This window comes from Pseudorasbora parva, chromosome 3, assembly GCF_024679245.1.
Source record: "Pseudorasbora parva isolate DD20220531a chromosome 3, ASM2467924v1, whole genome shotgun sequence".
In the NCBI taxonomy this organism is placed as follows: Eukaryota; Metazoa; Chordata; class Actinopteri; order Cypriniformes; family Gobionidae; genus Pseudorasbora; species Pseudorasbora parva.
The window spans coordinates 57,484,760-57,506,929 of record NC_090174.1 but is presented as its reverse complement, the minus strand read 5'-3'; the positions used below and the strand labels follow the sequence as shown (position 1 = coordinate 57,506,929).

At 37.1% G+C, this 22,170-nt stretch overlaps 2 protein-coding genes across 3 annotated transcripts in view; one reads left to right on the top strand and one right to left on the bottom strand.

Annotated features, from left to right (window-relative positions):
* crybb3 (crystallin, beta B3) overlaps positions 1 to 22,170 on the top strand; it is a 783,391-nt gene that overhangs the window by 632,261 nt on the left and 128,960 nt on the right. The gene's annotated exons all lie outside the window — the stretch shown is intronic.
* Positions 7,918 to 21,144, bottom strand: zgc:73226 (uncharacterized protein LOC402792 homolog). The gene is made up of 6 exons (XM_067439621.1): positions 20,957 to 21,144; positions 18,895 to 19,051; positions 18,073 to 18,160; positions 15,843 to 15,919; positions 11,670 to 11,816; positions 7,918 to 9,474 (listed from the first exon to the last, which is right to left on the bottom strand). Exons 1-6 carry the CDS (start codon positions 20,997 to 20,999, stop codon positions 9,426 to 9,428), a joined length of 561 nt encoding a protein of 186 aa, XP_067295722.1. The 5' UTR covers positions 21,000 to 21,144; the 3' UTR covers positions 7,918 to 9,425.

The window sequence follows — 22,170 nt, the reverse complement described above, 5'->3', positions numbered from 1 at the left end:
TCTTTGTTCTTTTCTCAGAGGAAAGCTTAACTCCAAGTCTTCCGGAGGCGCGGGCAGAGCTGATTCGAAAGACCGCCACCGTTCGCCAGTTTCTGTGTTACTAGAAGCACGCAAACGCAACTCGGCCGTCGTCATTATGGGCCCGCCCGCCGACTCTATAGCCTACCTACACGATGTGATTGGGCCGTCCAGATTGTGAAGAATACAGCTCAGATAGGAATTGAGAGTTCCTAGACGACACTTGCGGGCAAATTAAATTTGCTGCCGCTAGGGTGCGTCTAGATTTCTAGGCTAGCTCATACATGTAAGGTCGGACAGCATTTCCCTCAGCAGTGATCCACAGCAGCCACAGCAGGCTACAGCACACATGACCCTTGTTACCTGTGGTTGGTCTGTCACTCAGAAAACAACAGACCAATCAGAAGAGAGGCTCATGACTATTAATTAGAAAGGCCAAAATCAACCTGTTCCTATCAGAGCTCCGGGAAAAGGAGCTATCAAAATATATTGCAATGTTTTAGGTACTTATACCGGAAATATATTCTTATGGACATCAACAACTAAAATAAATTAAACTAAAAAATGAACATGAACATGAAAAAAAATAAAAGTGTTAACGTCTCTTAGCTTGTCATTCCCATTACTCTCAAGTGTTATTCTTATAATTATAAACAAGCGTACATTAAAGGCAGTGCAACAATTTCTACAATTATCTATGTTCCAATTGAAATAATATAATTTATGGTAATGTATAGGCCTACATTAATGAGAAATATTACATATTTATATTTTTATATTATAATTATTATATTTATCATTTCATTTTATTTCTTTTTATATATTTTTGAGGGGTGAAATAATCCTGGACACATTCAATGACAGGTTCTGTGAGATTCACCCTCACATTCTTTCACGTTACAATCTATTTTCAGAACAGCTGAATATGTGAATGTGTGTGTGTGTGTGTGTGTGTGTGTGTGTGTGTGTGTGTGTGTGTGTGTGTGTGTGTGTGTGTGTGTGTGTGTGTGTGTGTCTTCACACCCCTAGTGATGGTTATAGATGTGAACACATGGTTAGAGAACAGGTAATGTGTTCTGACACGAAGAACAAAGAGAACCAAAGTCTAAGAAAATACACACACAAACATATAGAGACACAAACTGCAAAATCTCTCCTTCTTTACACACACAGCTTATGAACGCAATAACATACTCACCTCCTGAAGTAGCTACCATTGTCACTTTACTCAAATAAAATAAAAGAAATAAGAAATTAGATTAGCATCAAATACAATAAAGCCTATATATTTAAGAACCATCAACATTCAATTTTTGTATTATTATTATTTATTTATTTATTTTTGCATTGGGAAATTCTGGAAGGAAAAAATGCAAACCCAAATCTCATTATAATGTCATTTCAATTAAAAATAATATGTATGCATCATAATGAATTCAAATGATTTGGGAAACTTCATGTAAAATATCTGGATGCATTACAGAAAAAAATTATATCACAATGCAAGAAAATATCCTAAAGGTCAGAGAATATCTATATTTTCTATGAAAAATGTAATTTCATAGCTTTTAAAGTCCCACTGAAGTGCCTTGAAATGCACAACCTTACTCAATGTGTTGATGAAATTTTCACTGAAACAGGAAGACAGGGCATGACATATTGAACAGCTCCTCCCCTTGTTTTAAATAGCCAACAGCTTTTAGTTTAAATCTCTTGGTCACAGCCATTGAGCTCTAGCCTAGAAATCTAGACGCACCCTAGCGGCAGCAAATTTAATTTGCCCTCAAGTGTCGTCTAGGAACTCTCAATACCCTTCTGAGCTGTATTCCTCTCACTCTGGACAGGCCAATCACATCGTGTATAGAGTTGGCGGGCGGGGCCATAATGATGACGGCCGAGTTGCGTTTGCGTGCTCCTAGTAAACACAGACCTGGCGAACGGCGGCGATCTTTCGAATCAGCTTTGACTGCGATTCTGGAAGACTTGGAGTTAAGCTTTTCTCTGAGAAAAGAACAAAGAACGGCACTGAAGTCATTCTTAAAAAGGGAAGATGTGTTCGGATTTTAGCCGACCGGATACGGCAAATGTTTAATCTATCAACAATCTCTGTTTCACCTTCATTGCTCTGGTTGGTTGTAGCGCTATCCTATCGCGTGCAGAGGGAGTTTGAAAGACAACCGTTTATCCGCCCCTCGGATTGAGCCCTGTCTATGGTGAGTTTCCAGACCAAACATCTTGATGTGGGTCTGGCTTGTCAGGCTAATTGAGCTCGGTAAAGCCTCAGTTTTCTCCTAATCTCTAACCATGTCTCCCCCTAATCTCCTCCATATCGCTTTAAAAAGCATTCTGTGCAGAATTCAAACGGGTCTGATATGTTTTTTTGGTCTACATCGACTCGATCACATGATCGTGTCTCTGGACTGGAGCTCTATCGGTTCATGCGACACTAACGGAAAGCTGGACTTATATCCCCTATATAGTGCATTATGTGCCATTCACCATGTAGAAAATTGTAACTGTGCGAAAAAGTGACTGATTTCAGCCGCAGCTTCAGCGTCTAGTTATAATGTAGGGGGCGGGGCTTCAGATTCTAGAGAGCATTTGATTGGACAGAAAATCTGATGAGAAGCTGAAGCACAGAGTGACGTCATCAAAATCATTGATCCATATTAGCGGAAGCTTAAAGGTAACAGTAAGACTTACATATTCAAACTAAAATCCAAAAAACTTAAATATTGATTTCATGGGGACTAACTGTAGGGTGAAATACTCATGAGATTCATCCACATGTAGTTTCTTAAAGATACTAGCAATAGTAGCAACAGGTTCTGCAGTTACTCAAGCCTTTCTCAAGAGATTGGCTTTGAAGGCAGGCAGACGCTGCCCATGCCAAGAGCTTCTGCTCCTTCATCCGTCATCTCCCAGAGCTTTCCATTCCTGACGATCAATTTCCTGAACAAGAGGCCGACAGGCTTTGATCAATACGTCACTGTTGTTTTTCCTCCCTCTTTATCTAAATCTGTGCCTCTGCAAAAATGACAAGACAAACTCCGGCCTCTTTGTCTTAATTTTTACTGCACGAAATTGAATTCCGCCACCCTTCCATCACAAGTGAGTTCAAGGGGCAGAAGAAGGTAAAGAAGGAGAGGGAAAAAAGAATAGAGGAAAGGAAAATAATACTGTTGGAAAATTCTGGCTTCTGAGAAAATAGGGGAAATGATTTAAACAAAACTCGCCACCATAATGCAGTTGCTAGTTTAACAGTGTCACAAGGTTTGTTCAAATGACTAACCCTAAACACAAGTGATTATATTAAAGGGATAGTTCACTTTAAAATGAAAATTCTGTCATCCTTTACTCACCCTCAAGTTATTTCAAACCTGTATGAATTTCTTTCTTCAGCTGAAGACAAGGGAAGATTTTTTTCAAGAATGTCAGTAACCAAACAGTTACCTTAATTTAGGTATAATGGTTAAAGGGATACTTCACTGCTTTTTCATATTAAACTATGTTATTCCCTTAACTAAAACGAGTTGTTACATACCTCTCTCGTCTCAGTGCGTGCACTTAATCTCTCTGACGCGCGGTGACGATCTGATAGCATTTAGCTTAGCCCACTAAACCCAGTTCATAGCACTTCTGAGAGTACTTCGGCTCGGCGCAGTAAAAAGTCCCGGCCGAAACATCTTCCCTCACATTTCCCTATTGACAGAAATGAGAGAGTGAGGAAAGATGTTTCGGCCAGGACTTTTTACTGCGCCGAGCCGAAGTACTCTCAGAAGTGCTAATCCGCCATACATTATAGTTCTCCTTTTGAATCCGATTAGAAACGCGCCACGTTTTATTTTGTCACCATACTAGATCGTTCAACTACTCGTGTAACTGTATTTAAATAGGGAAACCGTGGAGGTGTTTGGTCGCTTCTTACTTGATCTCTGTTTGGTTCCATAGTGAATGAACTGGGCTTAGTGGGCTAAGCTAAATGCTATCAGATCGTCACCGCGCGTCAGAGAGATTAAGTGCACGCACTGAGACGAGAGAGGTGTGTGTCAACTCGTTTTAGTTAAGGGAATAACATAGTTTAATATGAAAAGGCAGTGAAGTATCCCTTTAAGCAATCTCACATGAGCAAGAGAAATGTTTTCCCGAATATCAGCACAACTGCACTCTAAACCCTGAAGTGCAAAATAATGAATTAATGAATTGGTTTGAGTAGAGCCAACTCAAATTAAACACATTAGTTCAAACAAACTTTTGTGACTATTTATATTTTTCTTTTTCTTTTGAGTTCTCAAAACGTACACATTTTAAGTCATCTGAAGTGGTTCATTGTTTTTGAGTTTTATGAACTTTTTTCTTTTAGATTTAGACTAACTTAAATTAAACCAAAAGTGGGCTGGGATTTCTATTTCCCAGCATGCTTTGCCACACTCGAAAGGGACAGTAAATTCCAAAATTAAGTATTATTCATATATATATATATATATATATATATATATATATATATATATATATATATATATATATATATATATATATATATATATATATATTGTGCAAGATTAACGGATATTTTACATTTATTATATTGCTGTCCTCATTCAACAAATGCTTACTTCAACTTCATTTTTCTTAACTTAAAAAATTTGAGGCAGCTCCAACTTATTCAGGTTTACAGTGTGTTAATGTGATATTGACAGTTGTAAGTAAATATTATTGTGCTACGTTTTAGACACAAACACAATACGGTTTGTTTTCGCTCTATAGTTCCAAACAAACCCAGAACAGAATGGTTGTGTGAGCGAAACCCAGCAGCGTTCCTTTTTGAACAAATTGAATGAATGAAAATATTGAATGACAAAGACTGTGACTTAAAGCCATATTTAAACTATTTTATCATTTCTTATTTCTGCATTGTAATATTACATTGCAAAGTGTTATATTTAAAATAGGGATGTCCTGATCAGGTTTATTTTCCCTCCAATCCAATCCGAGCCATTAAATATTGAAATTGAGTACTGATCCAATACTTGTATTTTCTTGTTGCTTGGTGCACACTTCAAATACAATAAAGTTATTAAAATCAATCTAATGTATAGAGGGACGAGCAAAGAGTTTATATTATATTTATATATAACACACACACATATTCACACATTGTAAAAAGACATTGGTAGATGTAAACATGTAACAGTGGTAGACATCGTAAACAGACTGTGGTCACAATTATGATGAATATGGGACTACTGATACAAACTTCTTGTATTTTATTTGTGCAATAAACACAGGAATTGCAAAATAATAGGTAAAAAAGTGGATTTGAGGTTAGAAAGCATGACGCTATGCCAGTCTGTCTGTCAAGTCTGAAGCAAGACGCAACACAGCAACACATTATGGCAACGTCTCAGATAGTCTGACGGCAGATAAAAATACAGAGAAAATAAATGACTTTAGAGTGATTCCTTTCAAAGGTCTGCAAGAAATATGCTAAACACAGAATCTTGAACATGCGTGTACATGTTTTTCAATCCCAGCATTTGGGACTTCAACCTGCAATACACACAGACTCATGGGGACTCATGTCACTATAGGGACCTAAATTGAGGTCCACATGGATACAAAAGCTTATAAATCATGATGAGTTCTTTTGATAATGTAAAAATGCAGAACGTTTTTTTGTGATGGGTAGTTAGGGGTAGGGTTACTGTAAGGGGACAGAATATTTAGTTTGTACAGAATAAAAAACGTTTTATCTATGTTGATTCTCCAGAAAGATAGATAGAGATAGAGAAAGAATTCTCCAGACATTTTTTGTCATCAATCAAAAGGTGCTTGTAAATTATTGACTGTGCTCCTAAATGTTTTAAATGGGAGCACAACTGCTCCTAAAGTAAAATGCAATTGTAGAGCCTAACTCCCATATTAACTGCTGGTGTCTCTATATACTGCAGTGCACACTAGAGCACTTCTGACCTCTGGTGCATATTCAGGGAATCACACTTTAGTGATTTGAACACAAGAGTCAAAAGTCTTGCTTCCATTCATTCATTTTCCCACAATCTAAAGAATGTAGGGGTGTTTCCACCCATGTTTGGGGCAAATATGGAAAAACCCAACCATTGATTTAATTTTTTTCAATTAAATCAATGTTTGGGTCTGTCCATTTTTCACCCAAATATGGGTTGAAACAACCTGTCTGCATTCCACTGTATATTTCATGAACATTTCTCCATGTGCCTCTTATAAACGTTCTTTTTCGAGAGGGCATATAAGGGAAGGGAATGCTCATGTTGGTCCAAACCTGTTTGACTTTCTTTCTTCCGTGAAACACAAAAAGGAGGAGTTTTATTTTCTATGCAATAAAAGCAAACTGTGACTTTGCTAGTACAAAAACCTGCATTACATGTTACAAAAAAATTACTTTCTTAATCAGTATCTCTGTCTTGTTTTACAAAATATTTAAACATCAAAGTTATATTCTGAGAAGTAGCCTAAAACATTTTTTTATAATACAATTGGGACTTTTTATTCTTGAGAATGCATCTTAAATGTGTTTTGTCTAGTTCCATTGTTTTATAAATAATAAAGGTATCAGACAGAACTACTATAATAGTACACGGCATATGGGTAGGGCCGCACACTCACTGAGTAAAAAAGGGGGAGAACATACCCCTCTGTTGGGTTAATTTTACCCAGAAAATTGGGATATTTAACCCAGCATAATGGGTTGATTCCTATTTGTTGTTGTTTTTGTTACTAGCCTACATACAAAAATGTTTTCGGATTAACTTCAATCCTCTAAACCTTTTTTAAAATACTCCACACAACCACTGGCTTGGCATGATTATGTTCGCTTATATTTTACAGGCTATAGCATATTTTGTATAGTTTTTAATACATTTTGCCAACATTTAAGCTCGTTTAACAAATATTATAAGTATAAATGAAACTTTTAGAAGTAATTCAAGTGTAATCGAGCAGACTGAGACTCTGTTACCCCGTTTGCCGCTGGATCTCGTGCCGTCGCTTGTGTTGCGTTCAGCGGGGGAACTTCTAACTTCAGACCGCCGCCTTGCTTTTCACTCATAGCCAAAATATGCTGCGACTGACTCAATAACCTGTCCATAAACAATCCGTGTATAGTTCTGAAAACATCTGAGAACATATTTTAACATTCTAAGTATTTAAATCCTGCATCTTTTTCATCAGGCGTTTGTATTAGGCCTACGCGAAGACCGTGGAGATCACTCGTTTAGGCGACTCGCTCCTGTAGGCTATGTTGCTTTGCATAAAATTAAACGACAGCAAAATAACGACTATATAGATCAAATAACATATATACAAGCCAGTGATTTACCGAAGACATGCACCAATTTGACGAAGCAGCTCTCTCCTGAAGAGTTCACAAAAAGCCTTCTATAAATAACTCAACCCCCCGTCTGACAAACCCTACCCAAAACTGAACAAAATAACCCCCAGAATGACCAAAAAACGCTCAGCCTAGGATTTGGGTAGAGTGAGCTAATATGAAATTTGACATAAAATTTGTAGAACAGGCCTATGTGCTTCTTTTTTTAAATCTTCACATCACAGGAACAAACCAGGGGAAAAGTTACTACATATTGTGAAAAACTTAAACAACCCCATAAAATTTATAATTTATGGTGACCCCATAAAATAGAATACACCTCCCCTTATATTTCAACATAAAATTGACATTGATTTAAAAAAGAGTCCATTAGAGTCAGCTTTACCATTGCATTTAAAAATGTACATTGTATTCCAGTATAACAAAATATTGTATTGTATTACAGTACAAGCTCAATCAAACAAGGTCCTATTCTATAAACTTTAACGGTGAAATCCTCGATAGTTTGAAGTAAAATAGCAGACCAAGCAGAAGGTGGTAAGAGTGGAATTTATTGAGGTCAAGTCGTTGCAAACGAGATTAATCTGACCAGAAAAACTATAAGCTTCAGTTGCCTTCACATTACATTACGGAATGAGTCTATATCGCGAGCACAATAGTGCAACACAAGATTTATCATATATTATTTGCTCCATACATACTCCAAACAAACACCCTGTCAAGCTTAATGTATTGCATTTGATTTGGAATTAGATGTAAAATAATACATATATTTTCTTTGCTCACTGCTGGTTTTCTCCTCACTGTTTAAATTTCTGTCACTGTATTACACCGGACACACATGTGGACAATCCTTTATGGATAACAAAAGAGTAACATCTACAAAAAGATTTAGTGTAGTGTAGTCTTAAAAAGATGCACAGGGAGTCAAAGGGGTCATATCATAGATTTTTTTTTTCTGAGGTCCACATATAATGCTAAAATGTATTGGTTTAATATTTTTGCACCAAGAACATTTTGTTTTTGCCTGAAAATGTTGAACCTGTTCTGAGCAAACAAATAATTAATATGTAAATTTGGTCAGTCATATGATAACATATTTTAATCAGTAATGACATAAGAAATATTCAGGCCCAAATTTAAGACTTATGTATTTGAATTGCATATACATTTTTCATCCATTTTGCCTACTAACATAGCAACATAAACTGATTCTTTTAACATAAACAGACTGTTAAATTTGCATATTTTTTATTTCTGTAATAGTTAGTACTAATAGATTAAATGTGTTTTAAAAACACCATAACTAAGTTTACATATTTATCATCAATAAAATCAATTTATTTCAATCTCATACATAACTAATTGAATATTGCTTGTTCCACAGCTAGCCATATTTGAACCATACCATACTTTTAACTGAAAGCATTTAATTGTTTTCACAATTAACATATTTATGCAAATTTGAATTTGGGTAAATGCATTCAAAAAAAATATGATTATTTAAATAATATAAAATATATGCAAATAGTTAAATTATGCCATTTTTTATCAGTAATCTTGTTGGTTTCATTCATATATGACTGAAAAATATGCATCGCATTAAAAACTGTTTAATAGTTTGTATCATGTTTAAACTGTATGGATAGATATTGCATATGCAATTCAAATACATTTAGGTCTAAATGTCTTTTTTTAGCGAGGAGTTCGGAAGAAGTTTTTTTTGTAGCTTCATTTCAAATAAATGCTCTTCTTGGCAAGAAAACTTTAAGTTCTGAAATGTATATCATTCTGAAACGTCTTCCTAATACATCAGGCTCTTTTATCTGGAGAGATCAATGACAATTTGATTCTTCACGATATGACCCCTTTATAGTCAGACAGACAGACAGACAAGACTCGTTTTGTGGTGGGACAGACAGAGACAGACAGTGGCAGAAGAGGCAGTTGCCCATCACAAGAGGAGAAAAGAGGCCTGATTGGGCTACAGTGCTAGCGTCAGCGGTCTCAGCCAATCGGTGAGCTGCCAAAAATCACGTCACAGCGTGCTGGTGGAGGAGGATGCCAGCCGTTTCCCTATGTATATTCTGAAAAAGATAGAAAAAAATAAATAAATAAATAGAGAGAGATAATCGGTCATCTTGCCTCATTTTTTAGATTGCATCGGACTTCTTATTTATGTTATTTTTTATGCAACATCAATGCCTCTAATGAAAATGGCAGTCGGAAATTGAATTTGTTATTTTAGAGAGTCTGAGCACAATTTTTTTTATTTGTTTCTGATTTATTGCAAACACAGACATATGAGACTCAGGGACTGCGACGGGACACACTCGCAGCATCACGAGCCAAAGATTACAGATTACAAAGCCAAGATGGCAGAAAAGCCATACACTGATGGTTCAAAAGTTTAAGATCAGTATGATAAAAGTAATTCATACTTTTATACAGCAAGAACACTTTAAAATCAATAAAAAGTGACTGTAAAGACTTTTACAAAGATTTCTATTTCAAATAAATATTGTTCTTTTGAGCTTGTTTATTCATTAAAGGCACAATATGTAGTTTTTCGTTATAGAGGTCGCCTATTCAAAACAAAGGCAAAGCTCGATGACGGCGAGATTGAGCACAGAATATTGGGGGTTGTCATCTTCACCTCAGAGCCGGTGCAGAAGAATCAGATGGGACTCTGACAGAAATCATGTTCGTGGATGAGACTATTAACGTTACTGTATGAAGAAGAGCAGGGACGAGGCCGCTGGAGCGATTGCTAATGAGAGACGAGTGCGACACACAGCGTCAGAAGCTGATCTTTTATTATGCCACAGTTGCCACTTCCCCTTCTTCCGGTCATGCATATTACATGTGGGGTTACGCGGTTTTATCATATTAGATATTTGAGTGTGTTGAAAATGATGTTACTCAGTGCGTTCGCTCCACAGCTGCTATAAAATACTTGTTGCACATTGCAGTAAGATAGATCGATATTAAAATATCATATTAATAAATGCTGTATGGCTCGTTTGCTAAATGGCACGAAATTAATTTGAAAACATATTGTATGATGGAAAAAATGCTGATCATATTAAAGCGTCTTTGGTGTTTCCATGGTTTCTACAAAATAAAACCGTAAATTGAAGATAACGCAAGTAGGATGTCATGGATAGGTGATGGTTAAAATTGCTCTCTGGATTAAAACCTTTGAAACATCTGAGATAATGTAAGTACACAAGTCAACAAAATAGATAACATTGTTCTAGTGGTTTTTGGATAGTTTATTCCAAAAATCTTACATATTGTGCCTTTAAAGTATCCTGAAAAAAATGTCATGGTTTCCAAATCTTATCGACCCTATCCTTTTGAACAGTAGTGTATAAATGTATTTGAATCATAACTGGAGGTTTGTGGTATCACTCACTTGAAATTGTACATAATTGTAGAAAGCAAAGCACACGCTGATTGTTTTGACAGAGCGGCAGAATAAAATGTGTTCCTGCGACGCAAAGGAAAGGATTAAATGATGGAGCTCCGTTCTTAAATATTTCCTGCAAAATCTCTTCACTCACATTTATGGACAAAATTTCCCTTGCTGTTGCCCACCAGATTTACTTTATATATGACAGAAATTTTAGTGAAGCACAGAAAAGGGTAAAAAAGTGTTGATAGCTGAAGAAAAGTGAAGCAAATATCATAACTGTCTCCACTAGCAATACTATTTTTTAAAACCACTCATGTATGCCGTCACAACCCCGTCTCTCGGCCAAAAACTTCAGGAGTAACACAGGCATTTCATCCACATACACACCAATCATTTTGTGGATTCACTCTTGCATTTAAATGCATAAACACTCCAAATCAGAAACAAATACAAACAGATTGCTGTCACTTATGGATGGCACAATGCATACTTGGATGTTTGATGATTGCTGACTCATGGTTTTCAATGCAAAAATGGCTTATGTTGGGATCGAAAATGGCATGTTATGCATTATAAACATTGCAAACATCTTTTGCATTATAATCTGTGGTACAGTCATAGACTCCTCAATGGGAAGATATTCCTACACTTTGTATGCAAATAAAAAGTGCTTTAATTCTGTAAAATATTGAAATGAATAAAACTGTTTGAATGAATTTATGGACTGTTTGAACATAGATAAATATGATTGCCACAGTTTTGATTACATTTGATCGCACTTGCAGTCGCTGATTTGCGATGATATTAAAATGAAAATGTTAGAAGTTAGGATATGATATGAAATATGATGAGAAACTGCCTCACCCCAGACCCAGCGTCAGAGCATGCGAGGCAAGCAGCGAGGGCAGGAGGATGAGGAGCACGTCTGAGGAAAACAAACCCCTCTTCATCACCTCGGTCTTCCTCACGCTCAGAGAGCCTGACTGCTTTGGGTGATGAAACACAAACTCTCTGGAGAGAGAGAGAGAGAGAGAGAGAGAGAGAGAGAGAGAGAGAGAGAGAGAGAGAGAGAGAGAGAGAGAGAGAGAGAGAGAGAGAGAGAGAGAGAGAGATTATTGATATGCATTCATAGATTTGAGACACTGAAGATGTGAGAATATAAATATATTCAATTTAAAGTATATTTGAGTAACTCTTCACAATACATTTCGCTTCAAAGAAGCTTTACAGGAAATGCTTGTTTAATATATACACTGGAGTTTAAAGGTTTAGTGAAGATAGAAGTCTGTGCCGTCTATTTTGCTTTATTTATTTAATAGAAAATTTCTCATTATAAATTACAGTTTTCTCAGCACAATTTCGGTTGTTTTGAAAAAAGCAAACGAATCTGCAAATGTCTCACTCTATGGCGCATCTCTCTTTTGCTTTAATCACAACAGCACTGGATCAACATGAACAAAACCTGATGATCATGTTTGCCAGCATGATTTGAGAATGTTCAAGAGATCAATATGTACAACGAGTAACATTCAATTTTCAAAAATTGCATTCAATTAGTCATATAGAAATTGTGCACAACTTATTGCTTAGAACATTTCCTATTAATTTTACACCAACATTTCTTTGTTTTAAAATGAAAAAAATGCAAATATTCACAACCGCTTTGTTTCTTTCAGAGATTGACATTGTGGTCTCAGACACAAGTCGTTTACACCTGGTGTTTTAATCCGTCTCTTTTGTCCACTTTCAACCACTTCTGTTGAAATGCTGTTTCATGCATACTGAGTTTTTCACACTGTTAAAGACTTGGATTCTCATCCTTAACAAAGTTTCAAAATTTAAGTTGGACGTTTGATGGAGTATTTCTGTGTCAAAAATACTCCTTCTGGTTTCTCACAAGTTTCGGAAAGTTTTTTCCAGTATGGGTCTGTGTGACGTCAAATGGGGCGGAATTTCCTTATACGGGTCCTAAGGGCACTCCTCCGGGAAGTGCGTGTGCACCCGTAGACCACAGCGAGTAAATGCCTATTTTTTTACAGTCTATGGTAAATACATTTGATCATGACATTGGGTGCGTTTACATGCACGATACATTGATACTTTGATGTATCAGCTTATTGAAATAATCAGTTTTCCTCGTTTACATGCAAACCAGTAAACTGACAACGCAAGTAAACCGCGTTTACATGACTTTATTAATAAACCGGGTTATTTTCTTGTAGTGACATCAAAAATAATAATGTTTGTATCTGACTCAGAGTTTTCCAAATGTTACGTTAGTTGTGATGTTAAATAAAGCGTGCGCCGTGTCAGCGGGAGATTCACGGCTCATATTATCCCTCGTGCTGTTGCAGCGTTTTGACTGAACCTCTTCTACTTCTGCTGCATGAGAAGAGAGAACACATCTTTACAATGTTCTGGGTCTTAAAAGAGTCTGCGTTCGTGATATATGTCCTTATTTCATGCAAAACGTTTTCTCGCTCTGTCTGGATGCGTTTAAATCTGCTCTAAGTTTGCGTTTTTGTCACCTATCACACATGCGCACTTCAATAAGCCGACAGAAAGCAGGTTATTGCGTTTACACGAAATCGGGGTAAGAGGCAAAAAACGACCTGTCCCGACCGGTTTATGATTACACTGTTTATGACCTTACTCCGATAAAAGAAAACGGGTTACCGCATTTACATTGCCATGTTCATTGTCGGCTTATTAGGCATAATCGGCTTAAGACAAGCATGTAAACGCACCCATTGATCAATTGTGTGTGCTCGTCATTCTTGAGCTCCGAAAATTCTCTGAAATTCTTGAGAAACGAAACACACCTGAACCAGCTAATCAAGCTCTTACTAGACCAAGGTCCCTTGGATGTCAATAGAGTAGAGGCTTCGCTCTGCTGAATTAACCATTTTTTTGAGGAAATAGCTTATTGTTTAATGAATTGACAGCCCATCGGCTAATCTTCAACATGTTTGCTCTTAAACATTTATTTGGAATGATCTATTTTTAAACCGAAAAAAATACTGTTTTACAAGAGAAGCCGCAGTTCTCGTTCATTTCTATGGTATCTGCAAACAGTGATTGACTGTCACCCAACTGATCGAATATCAATGAGTTCAAGGCTGTAATGTGATTGGTTATCAAGACACACGTGATCCAAGTTAGCTCATATTGAGAGCAGCGCCATGACAGGCATGAAAGCGAGTTTGTGAGGGATAGACTTACTATGTTTTCAATGACATTTCAAAAGATCACTTATAATTTTCCACAGCTCTTGTCTGGAGTTTTTTGTCGACTGACATTTCTTGAAAAATATCATTTTGCAGTGTTTCAGCTGAACAATCCAAAAAACAATAAATAACAGTTCAACCCCAGTGAAGCGATGAATATCTATCCCTCACAGCCTCACTTTCATTCCCGTTAACAATGAGAAGATGGCGCTGCTGTGAATAAGGTCTATGGTAGCGCCACAGACCCTCATTCCTCCCGATAATAAGACCACCTCTGACTAGGCATACTAGAAACTTCCACACAGGTGTGTTGACGTAAATTGGAGCTGAACTCTGCAGGACAGTGGCCCTGAACACCCCTGTATTAGATGCTTTTGAATCAAATATCACAGGCTGGAGAATTTAACAATCGTGCACCGTGTGACCCTGATGGTGTTAAGCTTAATTTCTCTGAAAACAGATTAAGCCAAATTCAGCAATGTAATCCAAGTTTAAATCTTGTCTATCCTATCAAATAAAGCTTGTTGCTATAATGCAGTCAGACTAGACCTCATGCATACAAATGTGAGAGAGCAGGGATGCAAGAATATGCAGAGAAATTTTGTCTTTTGATGACAAGACCTTTGACATTTAAACATCACAGCTCACTTTTCTTATCTTGCAACCAAGGTACAACTCAAAACTGCATTGGTTGCAGGAAAGTGGAGCAGATAGTGTATTTTAACATTTTTTATTATTTTTTATGCAATAAAAGGCTGCAACGACTAATCGATAAAACGATCAAATTTAATGTGAGCATTTTACTTTTAAATGACTCGGCATCAGCTCGGTTTTCATAGACTGATTTCATATAACCTTTGGAACATTAGTGCAGCAAGATTTATATTTGCACAGTGCGTAGATATGCACTGTCATGAAAACTGACATTGACAAAGTAAAGCTTTTTGTGCTTTCTCGAAGGTTTTTGCTTTTAATAGCATCATGATATCGGGGAAGTTTCTTTAGCTAAAATCTGCAGCCCTACATCATTAAAGGTTGCAATCCAAAAAGTTTTTGTGAAAAGGTTTTTTCTGTAATGATATGTGCATTAAAAAGTTTCTCCTCAGATTCGCTGACTCATGTTGTGGCGCACAAGCTATTTTGGTGCGGCGACTGAATGATCCTCTCTGAGATTTAAGCAGAGGTATGCAGGGCTAGCGGAGGTCAAACGCTCGACAGCGAGGAACGGCAATCTGCGAAGCGGTATTCTAAAAGGACACATCAGCACACAAGAGCACCTCATTTATTTTCTTCCATAATGCCGTATGTACGTCCTTAATAAGCATAATGTTATCTAGGACTGTAAACTGGCATCATGTGCAAAAAGGTATTTTTTTATTATTATCTATTCCAGGGCTTTCTGGTTGTTTTTTATGGTCATCTAAACCTATAGAATAAATTACATGAACTATCCTCTGAAATGAAATAATGTTCGACTAATCTTTCTACCTCTTAAAAGTTTGGGGTTGGTAAGATTTTTTAAAAGTGCATTTATTTGATCAAAAATACAGTCTTGGATTTTGGGGTGAAGTATGAACTTCAATACATATTTGTATATAATAATCACTTTCATATAAAAGACCAACAGTCTTACAAACCATAATATAGCACAAACTCCTGCTTACAAAACTCAGGTCTATTTAAACCTGATAAATGTTTTAATTACTAACCATCAACAGCCTATATCACTTCAGAATGTGAACTGAAGAGACTAACGTGATTTAAAGACATCTATATCTGATTTAAAGAATGAATTAAAGGTAAATCTTACTTGGGCGGGAGGTTTTCTGGCCGACTGGACCAATCCCACACCCATTCAGCACTCACTCGCCTGTCATTCTCATCCGACTGAAAGAGAAAGACAGAGACTGTGTGAGACTATCATTTACATGCATTAGATCCGTGGGTCTAAACTGGTCTTGCTTCAGAAACCAGTCAGAAATCAGAAACCAGGTTACAGTGGACATCAAGTGGTGACCTGATACAGAAGCAAAATTGTTATCTGCAATAATGAAAAAAATTGCTTTAAATCAAGCACTCCCTTAGGGAAGGAAAATATATTTACCAATATATTACTTGAAATATATTTAAATATATTGTAAATCTTCTTTTTCTTTCGGCTGTTCCCTTCAGGGGTCGCCACAGCGAATCATCTGCCTCCATCCAGTCCTATCCTCTGTATCCTCTTCTCTCAGACCGACTACCTTCATGTCCTCCTTCACTACATCCATAAACCTCCTCTTTGGTCTTCCTCTTGACCTCCTGTCTGGCAGCTCTAACCTCAGCATCGTTTCACCGATAAATTCCCTCTCCCTCCTCTGAACATGTCCAAACCATCTCAGCCTGGCCTCTCTAACTTTGTCTCCAAAACATCTCACATGTGCTGTTCCTCTGATGTACTCATTCCTGATCCTATCCATCCTCGTCACTCCCAAAGAGAACCTCAACCTTTATATATTGTAAGGGGACACAGATGACACATTTCAAGGCAGGAAGGCATCAAGCCAGAATCTAATGTTTGCTTCACGTCCTGTCTTCTGAGAGACCTTCATCTGATCTTTTGAAGGCAGCATACATGTATCCTTCGCTGCCTTTGATATCCCACAATCCTGTGCTTTCCATTCTGTGACAGTTGAGCGTGGAAAATATGGCATCCGAAAGTTGCGTTTGAGGGTCAGTTTGTGTGTAAATGTTTTTTACCAATATTTCCCACTTTTGATGTCATTTCTAGCGATAAATTACTAATGTAGTAATTAAATATGTGTTTAGTTCTAACCAAAGCTCTCTCTTATTTTGCTGTAGATCATTGAACTGTTACACTGCCTTAGAAGTCTGTCCGAAATCAGTTTGGTGAGGTGCCTTCATGCACAAAACACTGCCTTACAAGTCATTGCCTGATGAGGCAGCAAGGAAACGAGTCAGCTGCCTAGGTTTTCGGATGCAGCCTTATGCCTCCGAGCTCCCTCCTGAGAGGACTCGAGACTGGTGTGCCGTCATTTTCAATCACGCCCCGGTCTCGCTTGCTTATTCCACGTCTCTCGCTCGTCAACCTCACCACACAAAACAACCTGTTTTATTCTAGCTTCATGCAGTCTTTATCAACACTTAAGATGTTACTAAGCTTATTAAAGGGTTAGTTCGCCCAAAAATGAAATTGATGTCATTAACTCCTCACCCTAATGTCGTTCCACACCCGTAAGACCTCCGTTCATCTTCAGAACACAGTTTAAGATATTTTATATTTTAGTCCCAAAGCATATGCAGTCTATGCACACTATACATGTCCAGAAAGGGAATACAAACATCATCAAAGTAGTCCATATGTGACATCAGTTAGTTTGTTAGAATCTCTTAAAGCATCGAAAATATATTTTGGTTAAAAATAACAAAAACTACGACTTTATTAAGCATTGTCTTCTCTTCTGTGTTCCTCAAATAAAGATTCAAACGGCCATGAATCAGCATATTGATCATGATTTGGATCGCCAATGTCATGTGATTTCAGCAGTTTGGATCGCGTGTCAAACCGCTGAAATCATATACATCACAAAATATATTTTCGATGCGTCAAGAGATTCTAATCAAGTGGAACAACATTAGGGTGAGTCATTAATGACATCAATTTCATTTTTGGGTGAACTAACCCTTTAATAAAAAGCAGGCACATTGCATACAATGTTTTTGTCTATCTTGCATCCTCTGGGGGGCTGAGAGGGGTCTCTGACTGGTTCTTTGAAACAGATCTCCGTATTGCAAATGCAATTGTCACAGACACACACACAAATGAGACACATAAAAGGAGATCATTGAGTGAGTAATCAAAAACTTTTGAGCATATGTAAAACTATGCCAATTGCCATTGCAAAGTCTTAAACGGTCATTGTAAAAGTAATGTTATAATTGTAACCATCATCATTATTCCGGTCATAGATTGTAACTATACAAAAAACAAAAACATTTTCTGCCGATGTTTTTGGAGCTAGACTGAACAGTGCTGTTACCTGTATAGTAACACAGTCTGTGCTGCTGCTGCCCTCACTGCCTGGTTTGGGAGATCCAGATGTTCTGGGGGTCACGACCTGCGGAGGACTGGAGTCAGAGAGGAAACTTGTGTTTAGAAGATCTGCATGCTGACATGCTAAACGTGATCAAAGTGTGTGAGTGTGTGTGTGTGGGGGGGGGGGGGGGGAACCACCGGGGGTTGGACGTATGATGGAGTATTCAAGATGTATTTAGGAGCTATTATTACAAATGATTTCATTTATGGCATACAGTAAGAGTAAAGAGCTATAACATTAATGTGAAACAGATTAGATAGATCTTTTGGTTTTGAAAGAATTTAATGAGAAATGTTCATAATGAAATGTCTTTTTGAATAAGCTGCCAAAGTGATGGTAAAGATGTTCACATGTAGAGAAAAACAGAGATAACCAAACAATGTGCCATTTACCTGATACAATAACATTTGCTAAAGCCTTATTAACCGATTATGTATTTTCTTTTTTCTTCATTGAAAGGGTTTTAAGGAAGCTACTGGTTATAAAAAAGTAAGGCAACCATTTTGATGGTCCACTTCTTTAGACATTCTACCGAGTCCGACTATAAGTAACTTAATGTTACTATACGTGTGTTAACAACATGTCAACTAACTCTCGTTAGAATATTAGTAGACTATCTGTTTAATATCTGCTAACACTTTATTGTGATGCTTCACCAACAGACATTCTATTGACAATATGTTAACTTATTTTACAAACCGTAACACCTAACCCTAACCTAACCTAGCCTAAAGAAAAGCTTAAATAGGCCTTTGAGGCACACACCTTTCTGTTTGACTGCTCCTCTCACACTCCAGCTGAGCTTCCAGCAGAATCCTCTCCAGCTCCCCCTGCAGGAAGGAGGCTGTGGTGTCCTGTGCTCCTAATCCTCCTTCTGTTTGACTTGCAGACGCCACCAGACCCTCCAGCTCCACCCAAGAACCTGACGGATATTTCAACCACATGGACTTCAGGTTTTGGATTAATAAAATGGATGCAGTTTATTGCTGTGCTGTAGTGTAGGACAGTCGAATCTGTTGTGTATGATGTTCACATGAAAGATGAAACAAATGTATTTATTAACATCAACATGAACACATTGTGCTTCTGTAATGTGACTTATTTCCAGCGAAGGGCTATCTATCTATCTATCTATCTATCTATCTATCTATCTATCTATCTATCTATCTATCTATCTATCTATCTATCTATCTATCTATCTATCTATCTATCTGTCTATCTATCTATCTATCTATCTATCTGTCTGTCTGTCTGTCTGTCTGTCTGTCTGTCTGTCTATCTGTCTGTCTGTCTGTCTGTCTGTCTGTCTATTGTGTCCGATTCAATTCGGTTCAAATTAGCTTTACTGGTCTGACAAATTGCACATTGTATTGCCATGTGTGGGGTGTGTGTGTGTGTGTGTGTGTGTGTGTGTGTGTGTGTGTGTGTGTGTGTGTGTGTGTGTGTGTGTGTGTGTGTGTGTGTGTGTGTGTGTGTGTGTGTGTGTGTGTGTGTGTGTGTGTGTGTGTGCAAATTGGTCGATTTAATGTTTGGTTGACTCTTCCCTCCTTTTTAGCAGGAATTGTACTTAGTTGCTAGTGAAATTCAGTCTCTCTTTTTTCCCGCTAATCAAATACTGAGCTTGTGCATCATTCTCCAACATTTTGTTAATTTCATGTTTTTTGGGCTTTAAAATTATAAGAGTTGGGGTCACTACATTTTAGTGTTTAGATGTTTCCTAAATGTGATGGCTCTTTTCTCAATGTGGATTAACAGAGGGTATTGTTCCATCTCTCTGATTGTTGACATGAACACAAGAGCTTGCTTACATAAGCATTTTATTTCTGTCAGAGATTAGCCAGTCACCCCCCCCCCCACACACACACACACACACACACACACACACACACACACACAAACACACCCTACCCCCCCTCCCTCTCTTTCTTCTTTCTAATCCTGACCTTCGTCATCTTTCCTCATGTGTAGAGCATCTTCTCCTTCTGTCCTTCGTGTCATTTTGCAGTGATTTTTCAGAGACAGGGGTTTTGCAGTGGAGAGAGGAAGGATTGTGCTATTGCCCCAGATTTTCTAGCATGTGGAATTATGACATAACCACAGACGAGGGCAGTGTGTTATATATACCAAGCTGGGAGTGTATGCATGTCCAATTGTGCATGAATGAGAGAATGCGCATGTATTTGTGTGTTTTATGAATGATAATGTATTCCCTGAGAGGGATTTGTTTTTTATGAAGATCTTGTGTTCTGCAAACACTATTGTTCTCACATTTTCCCTGCGGACAGTTTAAGCCACTGATCAAATTATGAGTTGTTAACCCTCTTCCCATTAATTGGCTTAGAACAGGCGAGTCATGGAATCTATTTACATAACAATACCGACTAAACAATGGCACTGCAAAATAAAGACACACAGATAGTATAAGGTTACATATGTGCACACCAACCTTAGTGGTCACACACTGAATAAATATGATTGTTATTTAAAAATAGAAATGCATAGTAAGTTAAATATAATTTAAATTAATTGTAATAATTTTCATCAAGTAATTTTTTTTAATAATTGACTTTAAAGTGACTTTAAAATCGTATTTAAATGTCTCCATGTTATTTTTTCTATTAAAATTATAATAATTGTGTAATTTATTTGTACCCTAATTAAATTGATGTACGGGTATGAAATCAAATTATTACAATTTAAATTAAATAATATAAATATCTATTTCATATATAGCCTACTATGTCACAAGTTATACATATCTATATCATATATTGCTATATCACGGGTCATAACAATGAAGCAGTGTTATGTAAACATGCAGACTTACCGTGCAAAGCATCGTCCGGTGTTTGAGATCCTGACAGAGCCATGATGGATGTGATGATAGTTCAGAAGGAGATGCACTGACTTCAACTCCTAACGACTTTCTTTTGTCCGTGTTAAACAGTCCTCCGCGTTTGTTGACAACACTTTTGTGGGTGTGTTTGAGTGGCTATAATGCTCGCTGATGGTCACCGTTTCTTAGAAGACGTTAACTGTCTTTCCTCCAGGGGGCGCTCAATGGCTCACAGCATTGACAGTAAGAAAAGAAAAGAAAAAAAAGCCCACAACACCGAAACCTCCATTAAATCACATTCGAATCACACGTTTTTTATTAATTAATTAATTTTTATTTAAAGTATTAATATGGAGTGAAATGGGCATACGATAAATAGTATAAAAAAACAGATAATAAATTAGATATTTATATGTAGAAAAAATGACCATGAAGAGTGTGGTCTGACCTTTTACGTTTAGCAGGCTAATTTACACCTGAATAGTGACACTGAAAATAATGAAGAGAATAATGAATAGTTTTATTTAGAATAAATTAAAACAGCACAGTCATTGTTTATAACCCATAGTGTCTGACCAATCAGGGGCAACTTGTGGGACTCCACGCCCCGCCCTCCATTTCACTGTTATGCCATTCTCCCCACTCGTTCTATTTTTATGACGTAAATGCGGTAATCTTTCTCCCCACGTGTTTCAGCAGGAGGTAAACATTGGCATCGTTGCCTTCTTTTCCATAAACAGGCCTAAATAGGTGCCTATCTTTGGTATAAACTGGATGACAACGAAAACAAAACTAAAGATTTGTTTATTTAATATTACAAATGATGACCCATGTCTGGATATGACAAATTAATTATGCATACAATTATTTTGAAAGATCAGTATGTTTTTCTTGTGAGCATTTTTCTTTGAACACTGAGTGTCTCAAATAACTAAAAAAATTTTTTAAATATCCAGCATGTGTTGTTTATTTAGAGTCACCTGACCTCAAATTAACTTTTAATAACGGGCAGGTAATCCCCTGATCACCATGCACAACACACACACACACACACACACACACACACACACACACACACACACACACACACACACACACACACACCATCTAATCTGTCTTTCACTGACAAAAAAAAGTACCATGTACTCTCAAAAATAAAAATACATACAAAAAACCAATGAGGTTCATTCTCGTGTTACGCAGCA